Raw genomic sequence first — 19,370 nt, 5'->3', positions numbered from 1 at the left:
TCATTTCTCATACAGTTTGTGATATATCTTGATTTTGGTGTAGATAAGGACAATGAATTATCTTTATCCAAAGACCATGCATGCCCATGCATGATCTACACACGATCACACATAGGTCAAAAGCAATCCATTCGGGTTTATCCTTATCCAATTACATAAACCCCAACTTCCGTAATTTCCAACACATACAACTCAGGATCATAACTTTGGTCCTCATGTGCAATAAATTGCACTTTGAGCCCAGAGACCTCTGAAGACTCAAAATTCTCCATTTGGACTCCAGACTAGATTTAGCTAGAATAATCCTTTACCTTTAGAGTTTGGTTAACTTCTTTTATGTGTGACTTGTAGACTATTTGTTAGGTCAATAATGGATGGATTCGTATTGAGCTTCAATTTGATAGCCATCAAAACACATACCAAGATTGACCTTTAGCAAGACAACATAGTCATCTAACTAATAGAATGGTAATGATTAACTTTTTAATTTGTCAATGAAACAGTTATTCATACAATTAGATCATTTTATTATACATTATCCCTTTGAGGCTAAAATATAGATTAAGTATCTCCCTGAGGGAACCTTCAATACACATGGATTGTCTTTTGTCAACGATCGGATGATATTGGATTAGACACCAACTCAATTCTATTGCGGCCATGAATTTAGATGATTGTTGTCACTTGTCAATAGGCCTTTCTAGCATAACCTTTTCCCCTTGCATGGAGTTTTTTAATCTAGTCTGATAGCAGTCTTATTACAATGTCCAATGAATATAATGTTAGAAATTTTATGAAAATGGGAAAGAAAGACCTATTCTCTATATCAACAATCGATCAACTTCAAAGGTGATTTCTACATCAACAATAGTTTAATTAGGTTTGTGTGAATCCCTAAAACTTAAATTATAGAATTCTATAACCATATAATCTAGAATTGTTTGCGAATGTATGGATTGGTGTTGAGATCAATTCCATTGATAATTGTATGATTGTGTTCTTCAATAAATCCAACATATAATAGCCTTTTCTTTTGGCCACAAAATAAAGCGACAGTTCTCCATTGATTATCTAAAATATATTTCACAAGCCAGTATTCTGCCATTGGTATATAATACACAAATCGATATTCTACATGTCCTAAGGATTAATTTCAAGTGGTGATTAATTATTTGTCCTTGCTAACTAAGAAAATATGTTGGCCTTAGTCCTTTAATATGTTTTCATTTGCAATCTAGTTTACATGTTAAGAATTTTGTAGTGGGAGCCAATCACATACCAATAGGAATTAAAATTATAAGGAGACAAGTTCCCTATGTTGCCCATTTTGAGTGCTCACTAGGAATGCCAGAAAAATGTCTCATACAGATTCTTGGATTGATCATTGAGTAGGAACAATCAACTTTGGAGAAAAAGTCGAATAATTTTATTGATTCTTCTACCTGAATTACAAGCGTAAGAACTATGTTTTATACATTGATTCTAACTAATAGCTCTCATCACAAAACTAACTGAGACTACAAGCTACGCGTTACAATTTGCAACAAATAACTAGTCGTATAGCAATTGTGACTACTGCAACTAGCTGTGACAACGACTAGTTGCTCTTCTTTTTCTTCTCAACATATGTTACCAACTGATTATATTGTCATCTATTTAAATAGGTAGTATATGCTCCATGCCTCTGAGAAACTTTAGTTTTGCCAAATTTGCTCAAAACTCAAAAAGAGAAGTTCTACTCGATACCAATTTTACTAAATAATTTGTTCATGTACAACACAATAATTTTAAGTCTTACATTTCTTCATATATATTGTGATTATAAGTCCTACATATATATACATATTTAAGCCTTTTCGGTAGCTCCAAACTAAAGCAACATTTCTTTATAGATCTTCAGAAAGATCTTTCGAATATAAAACATCAAATTGGTAGTTTATTGTAGATAATGTAGAGCCTATAATAATTATATGTAGCACTTGCTTGATTCTAATTGTACTATGATTAATACCAGATTTGCCCAAAAAGCATATTATAGCTAGTGGGAGAATATCTCTTCCTTTTTAAAAAGATAAGTTTTTTTATACCAGCTTTTTCCTTGGCCACGCATGTATAAAAGAATTAAAGTTTTTATTATTTATTTTTCACCTGTTGAAAGTGATGTTGTTTTTAGCCTTATTTATGGGTTGGATTTCACCATGTTTGTGTGTTGGGAGGACAATTAATTATTTAGAGTTTTTGGAAGCACTTTTAGAAATAGTGCTTTCATGATCATGATGGGGAAGGTTGTTTTTCTGCAGTTTTGGCTAACTAATAAGTTTTGCCAACATTTTGACCAGTCATAGACTTTACCAACATTCTGATCTGCCATAGATATCGTCTTATGGATCAAAGATTTAAAAAAATTGATAATTTTTTTTAATATTTGTTATAATCAGTTATTGACTATCAGTGTGAATGATGATTTCTAATAAAATGGATACATAAATGACATCTCCGAAAGTTTTAAAGAATTTTAAAGAATGTTCATGAAATTATTTATTAGAGCAATACTATATATTTACATTTTTAAGTATATAAATAGATATACGTAAAATAGATATACATATAATATACCATCATGTAATTGAATATTATTTTATCCTTAATATAAAATTATCCAATCACAATTTAATTACATAATAATACATCAGATATATACCCATTTATATACTAAAAAATATGTACACATAGTTTTATTATATCCACCAAAAGAAAGGTTATCCACAATAGAAAAGGCATTGTATATTTTAAATTAATATACAATGACATAATTAAATTGTTTTTATATATAAAGGTGGGAAAAATTAAGAGAATTGCACACCAATGAGAAGTATACCAAATTTAGGATATTTATGTGCATGAATATGAATAGATACAAAATATAAATATAAGACAAATAGTTTTTATGTGGTTCGATCAGGAAGATTAATAATCTACACTCCTGATATTGTTATTATCTCAGTAATAGAATATTACAGAGTAGTTAGAAAATAATAATATTGTTAAATGTTGTTTTGTTAGAATCAAATCCCTTGTTTCACCTGTTCACTATATTTATAACATAAGTTTAAAATAGTAAAATAATTAATAAATTATTATGATCGAAATGGTCACAATATGACTCCCTAACGATAAAAAAACATTTAATTAGTGTTAAATGATTGTTGTGATCATGACCAAATTGATCATTATTTCCTTGTCTTGTGGCTTCTAGAAGAAAGACATCCTACTCAAGAATTGTTCTATGAGATGCAGGTTTGAATGATAATCGTTCGTTTGTACCCTTGGGTTCACATGAGAAAGAATTTTGTCTGAATAAAGTAGCTTAAATATAGAAATTTGTAACTTTTTCTTTTGATCTTTTAAGCGTAAAAGTAATTGGTTTAGAGGGTGAAAAAGTGAATATAACAAAAATATGAAGCACATGCCACCAATTCATCTGAAGCTCAAATAATACTCTTATTTTTCTACTTTGTGTATTCACAATTGCAACCAAAATTAAACTATTTTCTTCTACATTTTTTACTTCCTTTCTCACTGGCCAAATCTGAAACCCTAGTTTGACAGAATCCAAAGCTCACTTAACTTCTCATGACTGATGAATCTCCTAATCAAAATTTTCATGACTCCAAGGAATACAAATTAATTAATTGCCAAGAAAATTGCATTTCCTTGCCATTATGAATTAATTTGATCAAATTAATTAAACCAATCAATCTTCGAACTTAGCATATCACTCCATGGTTATGCAACACTCCTTCAGGTTCCAGGGGCCTGATGCTCACAGCTGTTTCCTGCTCAGATGGCAAATGCGCAACCGCTGATCCTGACGAGCCTGCTGGCTGGCTACACCCCACAATCTTCTGGCGAGTCTCAATCAGGCAGTGCCTGCATTTGGGGCAAGAAGAATGAGACTTCAGCCACTTATCGATACAGCAGATGTGGAATCCATGGTTGCATGTCGGCAGGAGGCGCACACGCTCTCCAGGAACAAATTCTGACAGGCATATAACACATTCTGAGTCCAATCCTGGAAGATTCACCTCCGCTGAGTACTTCACCACAGGAAAAGTTTTCAGGGCCTTCTTTTTGATTCCTGTGTTGGGAATTTTAGCTGAGGAAGTGCCTGTGGAATCGAAATTGCCAAAGGCAACAGATCCTGATCTTTTTATTATACACCTGATGAGAAAATTCAATCCCAGAGCGCAAACTACGGCACACAGGAGGACTGACATGACCATCACGACATTGGGGTCAAAGATTCTGTTGGTTCCAAAATAATTCGAAGAGGGAGCAGCAGCCCTTGGTGCCGGCTGTTGTTGGTTAATGTGGTTGAACAGAAGCAATTTTCTTGAGGGAGAGTTTCCGGGAAAATCCTGGAAAGTAGGTGACATTTTGAGAGAGTTGGGAGGGATGGAGCTCAGGAGTTCTTCGAGGAGGTTGATTTGCTGGAGAGTACAGGAGATTACTCATTGTATATATATATAAAATTTTGTTATTAATTATATGGATCCACTTGCTGGTACACAGCTAGCTGCAGCAGACAGTGGCAGTTGCTTTCTATGAATCAAGATCAGTATCTTGAACCTACCACCTCCCCAGAAAGATAACATTAATTTATAAAAAGGGAAAAAATATCTCAATCTGAAATGACATGGAAGCTGTGGTATTACCCAATTCAAGGTGTTTTTCCAACATTAATACTCACTAATTTATGAGTCAGATTCAACTCAAGTTAAAGCATACGCAGCTTACAACAATATTTGAGCTCAGTGGCATGAAACTTATCTGCCATAGCTCTATTAAAAACTATTCACCAAATGATTTTGACCATGGAACCAACCGCGGACTCAGAAATAAAATTTAATGAAGCAAATATTGAACAAAAATAATACATATATAGAAAAAGTTAACGAATAAATAATGATATTTAAATAGGTTAATGTGAAATTTTAAATGTTATATTGATATTTTTTCTATATAAACTAAAAATTTTTAAAATTAAAAGGGTTAACGATATTTCACATGAGTTAGAGTAAAAATTTTTTAAAGTTAAGAGAGGTTAATTGGCCTTTTTTGGCCACACCTTAGTCCACCCTTGCATGAACCTAAGGGAAAATCATATTCATCCTCAAGTTTGATCAACTATGCCTATGCCGGTATCTTAAAATAAAAATTTATGATCATAATCTTTCTTTCCAGCTGGCTAGTTTGATTAACAGTAAACAAATAGATTGCAAAATCTAATTAGCATTTTTTTTTGTGGTCCATGTGTAGTCTAAATCTTACACACAAATATATACTAAGTTATATGCAAAATTAAATACATCAAATTGGACTGGTCAATTAAAGATTTGAATTTGATCTCAACCTGTGTTCATGCACAAGTGCACAACTGTAATGGCTTGAGAAGCATCTGTGAAATATGAATGTAAAGCACTTCGGATAATATAGATTAGTGAACAAAAAGTTGCTCTGGAACACAAGTGGACAAATGCTTATTTTTTTTGGATTCTAGTTTAGTAAGTGAAGCATCTGGAATGGGCTAGGCTTAAAAGGCAGAAAATTACAACTATGATGTTTGCAGCAGTTCTATTTTGATTTTCTGGGTTGGATTTCTCTAAGAAATATATATGAGTGATTAGCATCCAAGGTTTGGTCTCGAACACTTTCCATCTGTTTTATGTTTTAAGTCATATTTTTTCAACTTAAAACATAACGTTGTTAACAAAAAATCTACGGTAAAAATGATCACTTTGCCTTGGTAAATAAAATAAAGCCCTCCTGCAGTTGCATCACCCAATCTCCTTATCCCAGGAGTCCTTCTGCCGTGTCAAGACCATTCTTAGATCTTCATGTGACGGCAGGTGCCAAGTCTAACAAGAATGACTGGAGCAGGAACTGGGAAAGAATGCATTCAAAGTCTGTCTCCACTGCTTAAACTGACACCAATCTCTCGATTATATTAACAAAGCCAACTAAAATTCAGAGAGTACCAAGTCCAGGGTTAATATAACTTCAGTTATTGATAGATCGAGATGTGAGGGAAGGTATAAAGCCTTTAGAATAGAGATGATCTCGGTCCAAATTTAAAGGTTTTGACCTTCTTTAACCTCAACAAGAAGGGGATTTTCTGATTAAAAACAAGAAAGGGGATGAAAAAAATTATTACAATCAAAGACAAAAATATATGTGTTATCTCCCGGCCTTGTCCTCACCTTTGGCCCCATCTTTGTTCCTTTATTTTAATATATTTACGTAAATACTAACACATATTTATATTAAAATAATTAATATATGATATTTGTGATATTAAAATAATGTGTTAATTTAAATTTTACTCAATTTGTTATTTAATATATTTATATTATATTTAGAGGGTATGAGGATGAAATTTTTCCCCATAAGTACAAAGAGGAGATTTTTCCCTGCAAGGATGAAAAAAAGATGGGAAGAAGATTTTTCTTTGTGAGGAAGGAACGAGAGATCCTTGTTATCTCTGTAATGCGGATTGATATTCTTTGTAGGGATGGGGATTGAGATCTCTTCCCCACCCCTCCCCGTTGTCATCCTTACTTAAGAAACGCTTGAATTATTATTGATTGTTAAACTTAGGAAGCACCTAAAATTGTCTTAGAGCTTTCTCCCCTTTTTTGTTGGAAGCTCATATAAAATTTAATAAAATTATGTGTACAAGTAATAAATATAATTTTGTATATAAATGATGATATATCATTATATGATTGAACAATTTTGAATTAAAGATAAAATAATACCTAATCACATGATAACATATCATTATTTGTGTACAAGTTTGTGTTTATTTTTTAGGCCTAAAAGACTTATTCCCACCCAAGGTAAATTGTAATCTCAAACTTATATCGACTGACTTTTAAAAACTCAAAGTCCCACCTATGAACTAATTTTTATTAAAATTTTTAGTTAGAGTTAAGGGTAAAATCATTATTTTAACAATAATATTAAAAATATATATAATTTATTACATTCCCCCCAAGTTTTAAAAACTAATAAATTCATCCCTAACAAAAGTTTTCTAATTTTGAAAAATTACATTTTCACCCCTAAACCTAATTTTTTTCTTCACTCTTCGGCCACTAGCGACCTCCCTTTTCTACCCTATATCATCGTCATCATCGTCTCTTCACTTCTCCAACAAGAACCTAGCATCTTTTGGCTAAAAACTCATCATCCAGACAGAGAGATCTCTACTCCAACAAGCACTGAGTCATCGCTTTCTTTCTTTATTCATTAGCAATGTCGACAAATCATGCTCGACGGAGAAATCGTAGAAAGGTGGCTACAAAGAAATCATGTTTGACAGAGAAAAATCGTGTCGCCATCTTGCCGGAGAAGGATGTTAGGCTAATAGTAGCTTGATCTCGAGTAGAAAAGTGATCAGAGATGGAGAGAGGTGGTTGTCGAAAAAGGAATAGTGGAGGGATAGGATTTTGGGGGTGAAATGAAAGTTTTAGAGGGCGACTACAAAAAAAAACTTGAAAAAATATGAAACCCTAGAGTTTTGGGGTGTGGGGGGTTGGAGTCATTTTTCGAAAATAGAATTTATGAGATCAGGGAGGAAATTATTAGTTTTAAAAATTAAGGTGAGAAAAAGAAATAAAACTTTAATTTTTAAATATTATTATTAAAATGACAATTTTATCCTTATTATTATTAAAATGACGATTTTATTCTTACCTCTAATTGAAAATTTTAACATAAATTGATTTATGGGTGAGACTTTAAGTTTTTAAAAATTAACAAGTATGAGTTTGAAATTACATTATACTTTAGATGGGAATAAGTCTTTTAGCTTATTTTTTATGACAATATGGCATAAAAAACAAGAGTAGTTAAGGCTAAATTTCCTAAGAATGCTACCAGTTAAATTAGGTTACCAAAACCACTCTGATTGATTTCATGAGCTTCAAAGTTCTACCATTAGGATAAGAGGAGAGGGATCATGGGATGGATCATCTCCCTCCATTGTCCCTCCCCATTTTTCTCACTTAAATAACATTTTTATTTTTTTCTCACAAATAGTGAATCATATTTGTTAGTGACATCTTCTTTCTTAAAGTAAATAAATAATTTAAAAATTTTACCTAAAATTATCCCATAAATAGTTATGGGGAAGCTACATTAAGTTGTTTACTCCGTGCAACACCATTAATTATGTTGAAATGGAAATGAAAACTTACAATTCAATGATTTCTCTCATGTTAATTTTCAAAAGTAGCAAGTTTGCCTTTAATTTAAATCTCTTTATTACTTCACAAAATCCAAATGGGCCTTGGCTGGGCCTCAGGTGGGCTGGCCCAAAAGAACATGCAATTCAATCTAAATGGCTCAAAAGGGCTTCAACACAATACAATTCAATTTTTGCACTCTACATCAAGATAATTTGGATAGTTAAAATGTAGTTAATAAAAATTTGAATTATTTATATTTAATTAGTATTTTAAATATGTTATTTTGAATTTTTGAACAAAAAACTTATTAAATATGTATTTTATATGTTTTTTTTTGTATTAAATATATATTTTATATGTTTTTTTTTGTATTAAACACATATTTTTATTGTTTTTTATGTTTTTCCTTTTTTTATAAATTTTTTAAAGTATAAAAATATCGCTTTCATTTTGAATTAATTATCATAATCTCATAATTATATAAAACAAAAACTCAAATTTTTGTCATTTAAATCTCTAATCTCTTTTGATAATCTTTTATGATAATTGAATTGTAATGATATATTATTGTTATATTATATCCAATAGTCAATTAGTATTTTATATTTAAATTGTTAGTTATAAGATTTATGAAAACTGTTAAAATTATGTTTGATATTACCGTATTTTTAGAAAAATATTATTGATAATATATTGTATTAAATTCATATATATACGTGTCGTATCCAAATTTTATGACCCTTTTTTATAAATATATTTTTTTATCATTTACCGTATTATATTGTATAATTCTCATATTTTTTTTTTAATTTCTGTATTTATTAACTAAGGTTAAAATTACATTCTATTTGCATAACTAAAATTCTTGAGATCAATAACAAAGTTTAAATGTAATTACTAAAAATTAATGTTGAAACTTGTTTTAAAAAGATGGGGACTGACTCTCCACACATATGTAATGTTTAGATATCGAATCTTAAACCTGGTTATGATCTTTTCTAATTTCATTAATTAAATTGTCAAATTGAGAAAACACTATTATTAAATCGATATGTGTTTATGTCTTAATTATTTTCTAAAAGCTAATAATACTAACTTTGTTTTTTTGGAAATAACTTCAACAACAAAGCTTAAAGTTTGATCCTAATCTTTTTATATCTCAAATGCAAAAACTTTATGGATATGGTAAGATTACCAAAGAATATGCTAATAATTCATAGTACACTTAAAAATTAAAATCAATCAATGGTGGTGACACATCTCTTAGTACACGAATCGGATGGCTGGAATTGAACCTCAATTTTGGCCCACAAAAGGCCCATGAGTAAGAATCACCTACAGCATATCAATTTTGTGGGCCGATACGGTAAGTGTCAAGATCTAACGGACCTTGATCTCTAACAAATATTTCTTCATCAAATCAAATCATGGCAAGTATTAACCTCAGCCAATGGCCCGCACTGTCTCTTCTTCTTCGACTTCAATGAGAATTCCGATTAATTAAAATTACATTAAACAAAACAATTCGGTTCGTATTAAAATTCTGAACCCAAGTTTTAACTTTCTTTATTTGTATTCTTCAACTCAGCAACTGAAATATCTAACCGAAACACATTCGAAAACACTCTCCATGGTCAGTAAGTCATCTTATAATTCTATTTAACTTCGATTTTCATTTATTTTGCTTGAATAACGATACCCTTTTCGTGTTTTTATGTTTTGATGTTGTTACCGAAGAAAGTTTGAGTTTTTTTTTTTGGTTCTTGCTTGCAGGTATATGAATGCAAAAGGTTGTAACGCTACAAGGTTATAATCTTAATTTCTTTTAAAGGATTGTGTTGTTTGTAGTTAGTTTTTTTGAGTTATGGCATCATCTCATAATAGTATGCATTCAGAAGCAGCTAAAATGGAACAAATTGTTACTGAATTTTATGCTAAAAGTCTGCAAATTATACTGGAAGCGAGGTCTCCTTATATGTCTTCACGTAATTTTAGTGGTGAACAAACTTTATCCCCGTCTTCTTCCTCGTCTTCATCCTCTAGTGTGAGGCCGAGAGATAAATGGTTTAATTTAGCTCTTAGGGAATGTCCTGCTGCGCTAGAGAATTGTGATCTCTGGCGCCAGAGTAATTCTGAACCGATGGTGGTTGATGTGATTTTGGTGCAGAGACCGGTTGGTTGGGACCAGATGAATTTTTCACCTAAAAGAGATCCTGTTAGGAATTTGTCTTTGAAGGAGAGGTGTTCTGTGGGTTGGAGTTCTGATCAGGAGGATTTTGGCAGTGCGGGTAAGAGTGAAAAGATTGTAGAGAGATGGATAGTGCAGTATGAGAGTAGGAAGGCCAGGGATTATAGTTCAGGAAGTAGGAGGTCGAGTAATTATGCTTTGCATAATGTGTATAAGAAATCGATCTTACTTTTGAGGTCGTTGTATGTGACTGTTAGGCTTTTACCTGGGTATAAGATTTTCCGTGACCTGAATTCATCTGGACAAATATGTGCCTTTACCTTGGGTCATAGAGTTTCTTCTTTTTTTGAGCCATTCACTCGTAAAGAAGAGGCAGAATTTCAATGCTTTGTGTTCACTCCTGTTGACACCTCTTCTGGTAGGCTTTGCATTTCAGTCTGGTATCGTTCATCACCTTCAGATGTAAGTTCTGAATCATCAACCCCTCTGTCCCCCCAATTTATACCAGACTATGTTGGGAGCCCATTGGCAGATCCACTGAAGAGATTTCCCTCTCTTCCTATGTCTCATGGCTCACCGTCATCATTGCCATTGCCACGACCACATAGTTGGAGCTATGACCATTATAAGGTCTCTCCACCTTCAATTTCTTCCTCACCTTCGCCCACCCATTCAGAATCACATGCTTCACGCCGTTACCCCCCTACCAATTTGCCTCCACATCCACCTGAAACACCTCTAGTTCATAAAAAACATACAAGTTTTGATGAGTACTGTCCATCTCCTAGCTTTTCCCCCTTCCCTTCCCCGTCACCACCAATATATATTCCAGGAAGACATCTTTCAAAGGGTCTTTTGCGATCTGAAAGTGCTCCATGGAGCTTACATGCTCCTAAGCTGGCTAATTCCCCTGCATTGTCAAGCAAGCAAAATCTGTCCCCATCTCCTCCACAAAAAATTACAAGATCCAATACTTCTAAGATTGATAGAAGTATGGATCAAATACAGACTGGTGCAACAATTGAGAAGGTATTATATTTAGTCATTATTACCATATTTAATGTCCCAGGTGTGTTTGCTTCATTTAGGATGCCTTTTTCTTCCTGTTGTAGCTTCTTGCTTCTGGGAAGGATGACTCTCGAAAAGGCTCTAGTGTGAAGCTCTCGTGCAACAGCTCTCCACGAATTTCTTTATCTAGAAGCTCTAGTAGGTCTTTCCAAGATGATTTTGACGACGAGTATCCTTGCCCCTTTGATGTTGAGGATGTTGATGTGACAGATTCAAGTTGCAGGTATGTCAAAATCCATTGATTTGATTCTACTTTTAGGTTGAATTGTTCTGTATTATTGATCTGATTTACTGTCTATGATAATTACTTCAACTTTCTTTGTTCTATTGATTATTGCTTACCCTTCTTATATCTGAATTTGTTGTCATTCCAAGTTATAATGCTAGAAATTACAAGAGACGAGCTTTTGTTCAAGCTTTTATATAGAAACCTAAGAAATGTGAAAGTATGAAGCATTGATTATGTCTTTGTGGGAATTCGTTTAGTCATGCTTGCTAAACCTGCAAAATTATTTGCAACATTTATTAGCATAGTATTAATCATTCTCTTTCTCTACTTCTCTGGCTCTTCATCTCCGAAGTAGGGAAGCCTAAATCTAAATATAAGTGGAATTATTCTAGCTATTCATTTATCATATCTTGACGGACTTAGAAGTTGATTTTGTTGCATTTTTACAACTTGATGGAAGTTGCATTTTGTTCACTGCCAACTATAGGTGGCTGCTTGCATGCTTTAGTGTATCTATTGATTTGCCGAAGACTGGGATGACTATTGATAATAAATGAGGTGTTTGGTTAAAAAAATCTCAAGTAAGCAGCAGTTGAATTAATGCTTACTTTTAGAATGCAGAATTTGGTTTATTTTATCAAAAAGGTGAAATGTTAAATATTTAGACCATTTTGTAGGCCTTTCATTATTTACAGTAAGAAATTATGTTACTAGATATACACTTCAGGTTTCTGCTAATTGTTAGATTTGAATGATGAAAGGTACCTAGCTGCTAGTGTGTTATCATCTACTACTAGTGCTTTGTATTGATCTCGAAAGTATTCTGGTGTGAAAATTTAAATTATTTTAGAACTAGAGCGAAGTGTGGTAGGTCTTGAATCAGAAATGCTGGGCTCTCTATCTGAGCATGAAATCAGCCAACTGCTGCAGTTTTAACAAATCAATTCTAGGTTTTGTGGGCATGGATCTCAATGCTTCTAGTGTGGGTTGTTTCTCAAATATGCTTGGGTCTAGATTAGCTTTCTAGTATGTTGATAAAGATATAGTGTGATTACATGAATTGACATGGATGGTGAGTAGTTGCTGGTGATATGAATGGGTTGCCAGATCAGGAGATAGGGTTGAGGCTTTGATTTGAAAATAATACTATGCCAAGCACGGAATGAGGATCACTGGAAAGTTATAATGCATAAGGCCAGCATATATTATGAGTGGTGTGATATTATTATCATCAACTGATAGTTCTGTGAATAATTTATTTTGTGATGGTGACACCAAACTGATATGGTAAAGCCTCAGTGAGATCATCATGGACAATGCTTCAAAGAAATATCATGCTTACTGACAATCTATCCATCATAAGGAAAAGGAAAAAGAAAAGAGAAATGTTTTCTGTTAAAAATGCTTGCTAACCATAATGAAATTGCACAATTCTTCTCATTTAAGAGATGCTTAGAAGCTTAAGTTTGTTGAATAATGATTTATAAAGTCTTAAACAGGGTAGCTATTTGCTTTTAGCTATATTGGACTATCATGATTCTTTGGTGTGATGTTGCTGTTAAGGCCCCACCAATGGTGTGTGGTGTGGTTCTTGGGACGCAACTTATACCATTTTGAAATGCAGGATGCAAATATCTTTGTTAGCTAAAATGTCTATAAAATTTTTTAAATTGTGTGCAATTGTCAGGATGTTGTTGAAACATAACACATGGTTTCTTTGCTAATACCCTGGATTTTAAGTTGTGAAATATCTCAGTGTAATGTAATAACCAAAAACATCTTAAAATTTCTTCCCTTTTTTTTTTTTTTTTTGGAGATTCAGGTTTCATCGTTAGTAGAGTTGATGCCCTAGAACCAAGAGTAGAATGAACGTTATTTTATTCTTCTAAAGAAAGTGATGAATTAAGAATTAATGAATATAATAAGCAGAAATGGTTGTGGGGGATGCAGTGTCAAATAATTCATCGCCAGGGAAGTTCTGGTACACTTATAAATTAATTGTTAACTGATAGTTTTGTTAGTGTCAGCCTTGGAATGAACTGACATATTACAGCCCAACAAAGTAACTAGTGGTGAACCAAGCTATATAGATAATAAATCTAAATAAATGAAAACAATTTCCTTCCGTAATACAAATGGAAAGAAACCACATGTGCTTTCCATTGGGCTCCTCAATATATTTGTCTTTCTTCATGTGCTTAATTTCTTCATTTATGTGTCAAATGGATCTGCCGTAATGTTTCATATCTTGTTATACTGAATGTTAGTTCACCTTATGTTCATCTTCCAGACCAGAATCATTTGATCGAAAGGGACTTCTGTGTGAGCCACATGAGACTGGTGGGTATCCAATGAAATCCCAAGACGCTGCTGTCGGTGCTCTTGTACGTATGTTGAAGAAAGCACCGCCTCTTCGTCAAGATATCACTGGCTCAATAAATTTATCTGACGCCTCCAGACCTGAGATGTGGAGCAGTACCACCCAGGAGGCAAGACAGATCTCCGATGCAACTGCAAGCCAGCATGCTGCTTCTGCAAGCATTACATCTTCTGGTCTTGTAGCATCAAAAACAACAGCTGATGCATTAGAAGAACTCCGGGGTTACAAAGATATGAAAAACTTGTTGCTTAGACAAGGTGCCAGGTCCCCGTCCCACTCATCAGAAAATAATGATTCTACAGCAGAAGCTGCCAGCAGAGTTTCAACTGGGTAAACTATGCCTCATGTTAATGCACGACCTTTTGTACATATATACAGAAAACATGGTTTTTAAGTTGTGGTTTCATGTCATGTGGCTCAAATGCCGTTTTTCGTCAATATACATAACTATAAAATATAAGAGGTAAGGAGGCACGGGTTTTATGCCCAAGGTTTGTCTTATAACAGAGTTTATACGTTGCATTTACTGCTTTTAATGTAAAAAGCACTGTTTGTTCATAACAGTACATCGTGGTGGAGTGTTGGTTTTGGTACATTTCATATTTGTTCTGTTTTTTTCGTATTTATATTCCAATGCTGTGCATGTAGTCCAACCTTCTGATTTCCTGAGCTTTCTGCTGATGATCAGGATTTGTTAAATTACACACTCTGCATTTGTTTCCCACAGTTCGATGATTTTCTGATGTAGTCTGTTAAAAGGGTGTATATCGTCAAGGACTTGGAAGAACTGTGTGGTCTTAGAACTCAACCTTATCAACCTATGCCGGGCCCAACCGGTGCCCTGGTCTGGCCCGGCCTGGGTTTTTGCTGTCTCTATTGAGAATCAACAGTAAGAGAATGAACGATCATTGAGAAAACTGCCTTTTCTAGGTTAATATATAATGACTGGTATTTAATCTCTCTCTGTGACTTGCTGTGACATGGACTGCTAATAACCACAGGCTTACGTTATTTATTGTTGAGCGTGTCAATTTACTGAGAGGTTGATAATATTATTTATAAGGCCGACAGACTCATTCCCATCCACGGTTTACTGTATTTTTAAATTTATATCCGTAAAATTTTAAAAATTTAAACACTTATATTTTTGATAAAATTTTTAATTAGAGTTGAAAATAAAATTATCATTTAATAAAAAATTTTAAAAATAAAAAATTTATCATATTCTCTCTTTAAATTTAAAAATCCAATAATTTTTTCACTCAAAATTTAAAAAATGATTATTTTTTTTTGTGTTTTTTTCTCTTTTTATCTGGTGACCCATTCCTTTTTGGCCATTGGTCGGCCTTCCCAAAGCCTTCTTTTCCATCAGCCAATCTCTCTCCCTTTCTCTCATCTCATTATTATCAGAGACGAAAACCTTCATCTTAGATGAAGATAAATCATCTTCGTTTTAGACAACCAATTGAGGAAGGGAAGGTTGAGGGAGAGATCTAGAAGAAGGAATTTGGCTGAGGAGGGGACAGAAAGGGAAGACCGACTGACAGTTAGAAATGAATAGATCACCGAAGAGAAGGAGAAAAACTTTAAGGAGTCATTTGATTCCAGAAATTTAAAGATTACTTTGATACTTTATCTTTTATTACTTCCATTACCTTGTTTAGTTTGTCAGTAATAAAATATTACGGTAATCTTCTATTGCCAATATTGATGTGACAAGTAATATAGATGATAATCTGATTACCATCTTCATCTTAGATATTAAAAGATTATTTTTAATTAATATAAAAAATAATATAAAAATATTTAAAAATAATTATATTTAAGAGCATTTAAGTAAAACAATTTATCAGTATTCTTTTATTACTTTTAACCAAACACAACAATTATTTATATCTACTAAATGTTATCAAATATAGTAATCATTTATACTCAATAATATTCTAAGTAATCTATCTTCAAGGTAATCTTCCTATTTTAATAATAAAATATCATCCAAATTAAACGTCTTCTAAGGATAAGTGATCGTTTTTTAAATTTTAAATGAAGAGAAATAGTTAGATTTTTAAATTAAAAAAAAAAGTGATAAAATTTACATTTTTTAAATAATGATTTTATCTTATTTTAATTGAGAATTTTGATCAATAAGTAAGTATTTGAATTTTTAAAATTTTGTGGGTGAAATACCTTAACCCTGGCTGGGAATAAGTATTTTGGCCTATTTAAAAATTTACACTTCTTCAACTAGATATATAACTGAGAACATTTACTGAATGTTATAATGACATATAAACAATGTCATCCATGTAATTATTAAGTAATAAAACAAATAATAACATTCAAGATGAATTGGCCATACAAATAAATACCCATTTTTAATCGTACAATTTAAGAGAATCCATTTATAATAAAACTAAATACGCATAGTTTTTAAATATATTATTAGATATATAAATAATATATTATTTATATAGTAAATTATATATTCAAAACTGTGTATAACATATGATTAATGGTGAAATTGATGAGGGGATCATTATGGTATCAGACCCATGGTAGAATGATAATCAATTTCACTAATAATAATTTTATTTGAAGCGTGAATTTCAGAACATCATTGCTGGATGTTAGAAATTCTGTTGTTATAAAATTATTATGAATAATGATCTAATTAGAAACAGGTGTATTAACCGAAACTGTTTTCATTTAGATCATTGAATTGAACATAAATCTGAAATAGGGTTGTTAAATACTATTATAGATGATTTAAACAACTTGGATAATAAGTTCGATAATCTTGATAAGAAACTGAATTATTCAATTTATCGAATATTTTCAATGACTCAAGAATTGGCTAAACTAGAAGAAAAAATTTATAGTATCAGTTCTAATTTACAAAGACTAGTAGCTTTAGAACGTGTTCTTACTATTTTGTTAAATAGGTAGACGCGAAAACTTGCCCAATAACAATAATTTTGGTTTTTCTAATACTATCATCAGGATAGAAAATTATCCTATGTCATTAACTCTTAGTGACATAGAGTAAATGGAGCCAATAGAAGGATACACAAAACAAGAGATCAAATAGTGTACCCTTAATCTTTATAATGAGAATCCAAATATTCGTGTAGACTATTTGGAATGGTTAGGAGTAAAGAGGTTATTAGACTGGTTCGAAAAGCCTTATGCCAAGGTTGTACACGAATACTTTGCTTCATTCTAACCCAGATAACAACCATAGAAACTAGAGAATTATAATTGAAAAGACTTTAGTTGGATAAAGTAGAAGCTGTTATAGGATATTGGTACGAAGAATCTCAGAATTCTAAGGAGCCTTCAATATCACGTAACATATTTCCTAACTAAGATATGACAGACGAGGAAACACTTAAATAATTTGCTGCCAACCTACAAAGTAAATATCCTAGTCTCTCGCTAGGATATGCAAACTTTGTAGCTCAGGAATCCCAAAAGGATTAGGAAAAAGCTGAAAATTTATACTTAAAGACGATAAAAGAAGAATACTTTGTTTCAAAAGAAGAAGGCAAAAGGAAGATTGATCTTCTTAAAATCTCTCATTCGGATGCTGAGAAAATAAGCAAATATTACAAATAAAAGCTTAAGAGACAAAGGAAAACTTCTAAAAAGGGGAAAGCTAAAAAGATTTCTCTAGGACTAAAAATAGAAGAACTAGGTAACCTGATCTCTAATCTAAGGGAAGCTGAAATAAAAGATGACCCTTTTAGAAGGAATGAAGAATCCTTTACATTCATTGGAAAGATTTCTTTGTGAAATTTCTAAGTTTGAATACACTCCCATGACATATCCTACTCAGATTAAGTCAGAATATACTCTAAGACCAACACAAAAGATGGTAGAAATACCTTATAGTGGAAGTTTCCTAAATATAGATTGTGTAAGCAACGTGGCCAAAGCAATTGAAATTTGGGAAACTATCAACTGGGCCCATGTGTAGAATAAAGCCTTTGACCTCGAATAAATGTACTGTTTTCTAAGATCTACACTACAAGGTATTGTAGGAAGCTTCTAGTTAGGATTAGAAGCACTAGAATATTAGAAACGATAAATGACTTAAAAAGTTGCGAGAGAATATTCGCTCTTTTTAAGGATATACTCTTAAGAGAATTTATTGGTATAACTATTACCAGTAGAAATCTTATAGAGGTAGTTTCTCTAGAAGTTATAACAAAGCTTAGGCTTTGTGACATGTGCCAACTTGAAAATTTTGTTTGTGAATACAAGCGATATTTTTATCAATTACCTATTGGAATGCAAGAAGTTATGAAAAATACCTTCTATAGGTATACCCAAGTCATAGGTGTTCCCTTAATCAATTTATAATCTCATAATCGATGTCTCATAGATATTGAATGATCTAATATCTCAATGGGATATCTGATCTCTATCAATACCCAATCTCTTGAAACTCTCACGGACTTATCTCAAGTCTAATCTATCTCTACTTAGGATTTTCTCTTTCTTTTGATCATATATATCCTCTTCCCTTGGGCATTTGATCCTTCGAGTATCTATCATATTCATCTCTAATCCATCTCTTAGGTATTTACCCCTCGAGTATCTTTCAACACCTTAACAAACCTTTTATCTTAATCACATTTGTCAGAAATCTAATTCATTTATGTCTCAAACATAACTAGGTCACAATTATACTTTTTCTTTAATGTACAGGTGTACTAGTGGTTATTTATAGGTGTATGTATTAATAGATTGACAACTAATCACTCATAGGTTAAACCTGAGCATACGTCACCCAAGATTGTTAGGTATGGTGGGCTTCTTTTGGTTGCCCAATGTACCTAAGCCAAAATTTCACTTATGGTCATCATGTGAAAAATTCTTGGGCATATGCGGTGGGAAGAAAATGCATGGTTGAGCCTAGATACAAGCTCATGTGTATGTTACATGTAAGTGGATGCATGGGTGAGCTTGTTGTTAAGCCCGAGCATATGTTCCATGTAAGACAAATGCATGGATGCATGTCGTGTGACATACTTGCATGCATCACCCTTCTTCGCCATTATTCATCATCTTTTTTTTTTTTTCCTTTTTTATGATTCTCAACCTATGCACTCTTGTGACCAGGTGATGCACAATTGTGCATGGAGTCATAGAAAATTACTTTTCGACCAATCTTGGCTAGAATTCAATCAATCATCATGGCTTTATCATCCTAGCATTATTAAAAATTCAAGTATCATAAAATTGAACACC

General features: G+C 32.5%; 2 protein-coding genes across 3 annotated transcripts; one reads left to right on the top strand and one right to left on the bottom strand.

The window, feature by feature from the left end:
- Positions 1-3,476: 3,476 nt before the first annotated feature.
- On the bottom strand, positions 3,477-6,272 carry LOC123198922 (RING-H2 finger protein ATL78-like). Its single transcript, XM_044613729.1, has 2 exons — positions 6,261-6,272; positions 3,477-4,490 (listed from the first exon to the last, which is right to left on the bottom strand). Exons 1-2 carry the CDS (start codon positions 6,270-6,272, stop codon positions 3,768-3,770), a joined length of 735 nt encoding a protein of 244 aa, XP_044469664.1. The 3' UTR covers positions 3,477-3,767.
- Positions 6,273-9,695: 3,423 nt separating this feature from the next.
- On the top strand, positions 9,696-14,712 carry LOC123199719 (autophagy-related protein 13b-like). 2 transcript variants are annotated; one of them, XM_044614769.1, is made up of 4 exons: positions 9,696-9,885; positions 10,026-11,469; positions 11,553-11,731; positions 14,028-14,712. In XM_044614769.1, the coding sequence occupies exons 2-4, from the start codon at positions 10,117-10,119 to the stop codon at positions 14,449-14,451; spliced, it is 1,956 nt and encodes a 651-aa protein (XP_044470704.1). In that variant the 5' UTR covers positions 9,696-9,885; positions 10,026-10,116; the 3' UTR covers positions 14,452-14,712. The 2 variants fall into 2 exon arrangements, with proteins under 2 accessions (XP_044470704.1, XP_044470705.1); XM_044614770.1 differs by having other exon boundaries at positions 9,696-9,889.
- The last annotated feature ends 4,658 nt before the right edge of the window (positions 14,713-19,370 follow it).

Source organism: Mangifera indica, chromosome 16 (genome assembly GCF_011075055.1).
Source record: "Mangifera indica cultivar Alphonso chromosome 16, CATAS_Mindica_2.1, whole genome shotgun sequence".
Classification (NCBI taxonomy): Eukaryota; Viridiplantae; Streptophyta; class Magnoliopsida; order Sapindales; family Anacardiaceae; genus Mangifera; species Mangifera indica.
This window is presented reverse-complemented; position numbering and strand designations above follow the sequence as displayed.

Coding starts and splice junctions, on each gene's coding strand:
- LOC123199719 (XM_044614769.1), top strand. CDS start 10,117: ATGGCATCATCTCATAATAGTATGCATTCAGAAGCAGCTAAAATGGAA. Junction 11,470..11,552: donor CTGGTGCAACAATTGAGAAG/GTATTATATTTA, acceptor TTCCTGTTGTAG/CTTCTTGCTTCTGGGAAGGA. Junction 11,732..14,027: donor GTGACAGATTCAAGTTGCAG/GTATGTCAAAAT, acceptor TTCATCTTCCAG/ACCAGAATCATTTGATCGAA.